This window comes from Musca autumnalis, unplaced genomic scaffold (assembly GCF_047663935.1).
Source record: "Musca autumnalis isolate F117 unplaced genomic scaffold, ASM4766393v1 scaffold_1, whole genome shotgun sequence".
NCBI classification, from domain to species: Eukaryota; Metazoa; Arthropoda; class Insecta; order Diptera; family Muscidae; genus Musca; species Musca autumnalis.
In genome coordinates, this window is record NW_027411644.1 from 306,035,367 (window position 1) to 306,042,488 (window position 7,122).

General features: G+C 36.6%; 1 protein-coding gene across 1 annotated transcript; it reads left to right on the forward strand.

Moving 5' to 3' along the window:
• Window positions 1-4,155, forward strand: pins (G-protein-signaling modulator pins). Its single transcript, XM_073962067.1, has 4 exons — window positions 1-695; window positions 768-984; window positions 1,050-1,642; window positions 2,588-4,155. Exons 1-4 carry the CDS (start codon window positions 255-257, stop codon window positions 3,368-3,370), a joined length of 2,034 nt encoding a protein of 677 aa, XP_073818168.1. The 5' UTR covers window positions 1-254; the 3' UTR covers window positions 3,371-4,155.
• The last annotated feature ends 2,967 nt before the right edge of the window (window positions 4,156-7,122 follow it).

Consider the following 7,122-nt stretch of genomic DNA (forward strand, 5'->3'; position numbering starts at 1 on the left):
GTTTTGTTTGGCAATTCTCAAGATAGTTTGTGAATCACTTCATTTGTTGCTTTAGGAAAAAAATTAAGCTGTGCACGGAAAAAAATATAAATTTCTTTTTCTTTGTAAATTTTCAAATACGCAGACGGAGGACGACGAACGGACGGAACAACGATCTTTCGCACATCGATGTATTCAGTTTATGGGCAAATAAAAGACGAACGTAAACAAATAAAACAAGAAAAAAGAACGACTGGTGGTTGTGTTGTCGAGAGATGTCTTCTTCGTTGTCCGCAGAAAATGTAAATATTGGTAGTGGTAGTGCTGGTGATGGCTCCTCACAAGATGGATCTGCTCCGAGTATGTGCTTGGAATTGGCCTTGGAAGGTGAACGCTTATGCAAGGCAGGTGATTGTCGAGCAGGTGTGGCCTTTTTTCAAGCAGCCATTCGTGCAGGAACCGATGACCTTCGCACATTATCTGCGATCTATTCACAATTGGGCAACGCCTACTTCTATTTGGGAGACTATTCCAAGGCAATGCAATATCATAAATTGGATTTGACATTGGCACGTTCCATGAATGATAAGCTGGGCGAAGCAAAGTCATCGGGAAATTTGGGTAATACATTCAAGGTGATGGGACGCTTTGATGAAGCGGTTATGTGTTGTGATCGCCACCTGACATTGGCTCGGCAATTGGGTGATAAGTTGTCGGTAAGTCGATTATTATTTTAACCGCCTCAATGATTTACTTTCGATTGCTATACATTTTTTATTGTATTTTAGGAGGGTAGGGCTCTGTACAATTTAGGAAATGTTTATCATGCCAAGGGTAAACATATGGGCCAACGGAATCCTGGTGATTTTGGTGATGATGTTAAGGAGGCATTGACCAAAGCTGTGGAATATTATCAGGAGAATTTGAAGTTAATGCGGGAGTTGGGTGATCGTGGTGCCCAGGGTAGAGCCTGTGGTAATTTGGGAAACACCTATTATTTATTGGGTAAGTACATTTTTGTAAAATATTGGGTGGATTCCCTAATTCCTTTGCTTTTTCTCTAATTTTAGGAGACTTCCAGGCCGCCATTGAACACCACCAAGAACGTTTGCGTATTGCCCGTGAATTTGGCGACAAGGCGGCTGAACGTCGTGCCAACAGCAATTTGGGTAATTCCCATATATTTTTGGGACAATTCGAAGAAGCTGCCGATCATTACAAACGAACATTGGCCTTGGCCATAGAGCTGGGTGAACGTGAAGTTGAGGCCCAATCATGCTATAGCTTGGGTAATACCTACACGCTATTGCGTGAATTTGCCACCGCCATTGATTATCATCAACGTCATTTGGGTATTGCCCAAGAATTGGGAGATCGTGTTGGCGAGGCACGTGCCTGTTGGTCTTTGGGTAATGCCCATTCCGCCATAGGGAATCATGAAAAAGCTTTAAAATATGCAGAATCGCATTTACATTTGGCCAAAGAACTACAAGATCCGGTGGGAGAGAGTACTGCCCGTGTTAATATTGCTGATTTACGTAAACTTTTGGGTATGCCCGAAGTGGCACCATCGCCTGTTGATGATGATCGTTCCAGTAATACTGATTTATCACAGGGTAGTGATGTCCAATCGGATTGTTCGGAAAATTCACAAGGACGTATGGTAAGTGGAAGTTGAGAAACTTGAAGGATCCTTATTCAAAAAATAAATGTATGCAGGCTCCACAGACCTTCTGAAGTCTTTGAACCTTATAAGATGTTTTGAAGGTTGGCTTTCCATTGAAGAGCTTTTGATGGTCTTCTAAACTAAGATGGTCTTCTACCTACAGAAGTCCTTTTGATGATCTATCCATAGAAGACATTTTAAGGGTGTTCTCTCTTTAGAGGATCTTCTATCCATAGAAGACTTTTCAAGTTCTTCCATCTTTAGAGGTCTTTTGAGGATCTTCTGTGCGAAAAATACCTTTTGAGGGTCTTCTGTCCTGAGAAGACATTTTAAGGGTCTTCTCTTCTACCTTTGGAATGTCTTCTATCAAGAAGACCTTTTGATTTACTTTTTCTTGAAGATAAGTTTTGGAGGTCTCTTTTCTTAGAAGATCTTTTCTTTGATTTTATTCTGAGGATAACTCTTGAAGGCCGTTTGAGGGCCCTCTTCTATCCATAAAAGACCTTTTTCATAGTCTTCTGTCCATAAAAGACCTTTTTGATAGTCTTCTATCCATAGAAGATCTTTTGATTCCCCTTTTGACGATAGCATTTAGAGATCTCTTTCCTTTGAAGATAGTTTGAGGGTCTTCTATCGTTAGAAGACCTTTTTAGGGTCTTCTGTCCTTTGATTGAAGACTATTTGATTGACTTTTTTAAGACAAGTTTTGTAGGTCTCTTTCCTTACAAGACCTTTTGAGGATCTTCTTTCCTGAGAAGATATTTTGAGGGTCTTCTCTGTAGGGAAGACGTTTGATGGTTTCTTTCAGAGGAGACCGTTAAGGGTCTTCTTTCCAGAGAAACCTTTGGGGTCTTCTATCCATTAAATACCTATTGAGAGACCTTTACACAAACTTTTAATTGAACAGTTTTCTAATGCCTTTTCTCTCTTGTCTTCTTCTAGGTACGTGTACGTCGTCAAAGTATGGAGCAATTGGATTTGATTAAAATCACACCCGATGGTAAACGACAACAAAAACAAGATAAGTCAATGCGTCCGCCCATTGGCAAAGCCCAGGATGATGATTTCTTTGAGTTGTTATCACGTTCACAGTCAAAACGCATGGATGATCAACGTTGTTCAATAAAAATCAATAAAATAAGTCAGGGACCAAGCATTACAGCACCAATTTCTGTTGGCGGTGCTGCAGTGGCTGCAGCCGCCGCCGGAGGAGGAGCTACACGCAAACCGTTACAACAACACAATTCAATACAAAATAATAATGGCTTTTCCAATGGTGATGGCAATAGTAATGGTGCTGGAGCAAATGGTTTACCTGGTCTCAAAACCAATACCGCGTCAACAGCTGAAAATAATGCCACATCAGCAACTGGTGGTTCTACAGCTGTTGCTGGCAGTCATCCCCAACTACTGCGTAGTGCCACAGCTACGGAAAAAGTTGATGATGACTTTTTGGACATGTTAATGCGTTGCCAAAGTTCACGTTTGGAAGAACAACGTTCCGAATTGCCAAGACCAAATGTACTCATTGATGCTGAGGCCCAGCCAAGAAATCGACCAGCCGGTAGAGGTACCACAGTACCAGATGAGGATTTCTTTTCGCTTATTATGAAAGTTCAAAGTGGTCGCATGGAAGATCAAAGAGCAGCTATACCCATGACAAGACGTGGTGATGGTCCCACTGGAGGCAGTGGTGGTGGTGGCGGTAGTGGCTCAAACAAGTAAATTGTATTTACACAAATTAGATAGTCTTATATGTAATCCTTCCATTCATCTCTAACTATATACACACATATATATCTATCTCTCCTCTTGTACTTCCCCCTCCACCATATCCCTCCTCCAATCTCGAAGTGATTCCAATTTTTTAAAATATCAATGCATATTGGCGTTTTGTCTCTCATTTATTTTTTTAAATTAATTATAATTAAACTTATTTTAATTTTATTCGCAACTCTTGCATTCAAATTACATTCTTAAACAAATAAGGAAAAAAACTAACAATTTTTTTAAAATATTCCACTATTTATTATAATTCAAGAACAAGAAATGAAAAAGTTCTTTAATATAATCAGAAACTTATTAAACAAATATTTATATAACTATTTGCACATGTGGTAGATATTGTGAAGATCATAAAAAAACAACAACAAAACTGCAATCTTTTTTATTTGGAATTTTTAATTGTATATTAGCGTGACTAAACACCTCACACACACACTCTCTTTCATTTTCAATAAATATTTAAAGATTTTAAATATTTTTTTTGTGGAGGTGTTTAATCAAATACCCAGGAAGATCATGGAATGGTGTTTGCATTTGTCTAAAGCTTTTATAATTTGCTATATTTTATTTCCATGTTTACAGTCAAACTCCTCACACCTTCCCAGCCCCTTATAATTATTATTCTACCAAACAAAACAAAGAAATATTTATATACTCCTTTTTAGAAATTATATTTAAAAATATACAAAAAAAAACTTTTTTAAAACCAAAAACAACAAACAAAACATTATTTTTTTTCTAGTTAAATAGTGAAACAAAATGTTGGAACAAAACTACTTTTCAAACTAAACACACTCAAAGAAATTTCAAAAAAAATCAAAACATTAAATCATAGAAAGTTAAGAAAGACAAGGCCAAGAAGATTCAAAAGTTCTCTTTTTTCTATACCTATAAACTTAAAGAAAGAATAACTTTTTATATCAACATGACTTCCATGTAATTTTTTTAGAAAAAGAAAAATGAAAGTCAGCTACTTGTATTGCATAGCATATTTCCTTAACATGTGTGTAAAAAATTAAAAAAAAATCAAAATACAACTGCAACATTTGTTAGCAACTTTAATCTCTATACATACATAAATTACAAAACAAAAACAAACAAAATAATATTGCGAATTTCTAGGGCATTTATTTTACATACTCACATAGAAACGTACACACAACCAAATACACTTCCTATGGGAAAACAAACAAACACAATTTGTTGTGTTCTATTATTGTTTATCTATACACACTTTACTCAGCAATGATCACTCGACAGCTTTTGTTTACAGATATAGACAGATAGCCATATACAAATATTTTCCAGATTTTCATGTTTGTATACTTGTTCTTTCAGTAGATCGTTTAGAATATTTCATATGTAGTCATTAATTTCGTGAGACATATTTCAACAAAGGTTCGAATTTTGCATACCGTAAAATTTCTTTCAAAGATACATACATATATGAAGGGGCCATATCACTCCATTATATATCGAAATTTGTCAATCACTCCAATTATTGATCGGCGGTTCTATATTTCCACAAATATACGTGGCCATCACCATCTGGTAATACAAAAATCGAATAGATCACATATCGTTACCTGAAATGCATACACCGCAAATGGAGCGGATCGTTTATAGATGTACGAACCCAGCAAAATGTTCGATGACAAATCAGATTTTTTCCAGATTTTCATGTTTGTATACTTGTTCTTTCAGTAGATCGTTTAGAATATTTCATATGTAGTCATTAATTTCGTGAGACATATTTCAACAAAGGTTTGAATTTTCATTTCGTAAAATTTCTTTCAAAGATACATACATAAATGAAGGGGCCATATCACTCCATTATATATCGAAATTTGTCAATCACTCCAATTAGTGATCGGCGGTTCTATATTTCCACAAATATACGTGGCCATCACCATCTGGTAATACAAAAATCGAATAGATCACATATCGTTACCTGAAATGCATACACCGCAAATGGAGAGGATCGTTAATAGATGTACGAACCCAGCAAAATGTTCGATTGCAAATCATGGGTGCAAGTGACATGGCATCGATGAAAATTCCGTTGAATCACCGATGAAATTTACAAGGGAGTGAAACAAACTTTCACGAATTCATTGTCATAGCATTTTTCACAAGTTCATGGCATCTTGCACCATTACCAGTTCATTGTCATGGCATCTTGCACCACTTTTTTGTGATGACATTTTGCTCCAATGCATTGGATGTGGATTTCCAACAATCAGAAATAAAATTTGCGGACCAAATATGTAATTTGTTGAATACAATACCCAGATGATTCTATCACCAGATGTGATGTTTCTTTATTTTTATGTAATTTTCAAGATTATTATCTTTATGTGTTTTTATGCCCTCAGCCTTTAGGCTAAAAGGGTATATACACTTTGATACGGCCAAAAAAAAAATATGCATCATCGAAATAACGGTTTTAGACCCCAAGTATGTTTGGACGAAATTAGTTTCAGACAATTTGGAGACGATTTAACCATGTCCGTCCGTCTGGCTGGTGCGCACGAAATTTTGGGTATCATAATCAGGGCAATTATGAATATTTTCCGCACGGAAAATAATTTTAAAAAGTGAAATTCTTTTAAAATCAATATTTTATAACATTGAAAACTACTGAAGTCACTTAATTAGGCAATATTCTTACTGAATCGACAAAAAATATTCTCCTGTTAGACATAAATATGGAAATTAAAATGCTGAAATTGGGGAAAGGGAAAAATTCCTCATGGAATTTTTATTCATGATTGCCCTGAATATTTTGTCCAAACTTAGTTTAAGTTCAAATATGGGCATTATCGGTCCACTCCTTCGGGTACCTCCCCCACAAAAGTTCAAAATTTTTTCTGTTAAGTGGTGTGAACGATAACTCTCGAAGGGAGCAATTGAATTAGTTCAAACTTTGCATATAATATTATTCCTTCCAGATATAGATCGGGATGAAATATGGACTACATGGGTCCACTCCTTCGGGTATCTCCCACACAAAATTCGGATAAAGTGAATTTTATGAGCTCCTCTCGGAGCGTTTTGATTTTTGTTTTAGTAACTTGTATTCACTGCCCTTCAAACGACGCTACAAGTTTTATCAGGGGCAAGTCCATACTTCCTGAGAAAATAGCCTGAAAGTTGCAAAAAAAAAAAACCCTATGACACCGTGTGAGGTGGTTGGAGCGCAAGATAACTCTCGAAAGGATCTGCCGATTCGGTTCAAAATTTGGGATTAGTAATATTTTGTCCAAATATAGTTTATGTTTTAAGATAAGCCATATCGGTCTACTCCTTCAGGTACCTCCCCCACGAAAGTTCAAAAATGTTCGGAAAAATTGTTCGTACGGTAACACTTGAAGGGAGTGGCCGAATTGGTCTATACTTTACACATCCTAATATATCTACCACATATAGATCAGGTTCAAATATGGATTATATTTCTCCACTCCATCCGGTACCTCCCACACAAAATTTCGGATAAGTTCACTTTAAGACCTGATATCGAATCACTTTGATTTTTGTTGAAGCAACTTGCATTCGCTGCCTCAATTACGATGGTAAAAGTTTTTTTTAGGGGCAAGTCCATACTTCTTGAGCAAACAGCCCGAAGAGTGTAAAAACCCGCTATGGCACCATATGTTGTGGCTGTGTTATGACCCCATACGGGTGCTAATTTG

Bases quoted from the DNA above. Each gene is read 5' to 3' on its own strand.
- pins (XM_073962067.1), top strand. From the start codon at position 255: ATGTCTTCTTCGTTGTCCGCAGAAAATGTAAATATTGGTAGTGGTAGT. The intron at 696-767 runs GTAAGTCGATTA...ATTGTATTTTAG, and splicing joins AATTGGGTGATAAGTTGTCG to GAGGGTAGGGCTCTGTACAA. The intron at 1,643-2,587 runs GTAAGTGGAAGT...GTCTTCTTCTAG, and splicing joins AAAATTCACAAGGACGTATG to GTACGTGTACGTCGTCAAAG.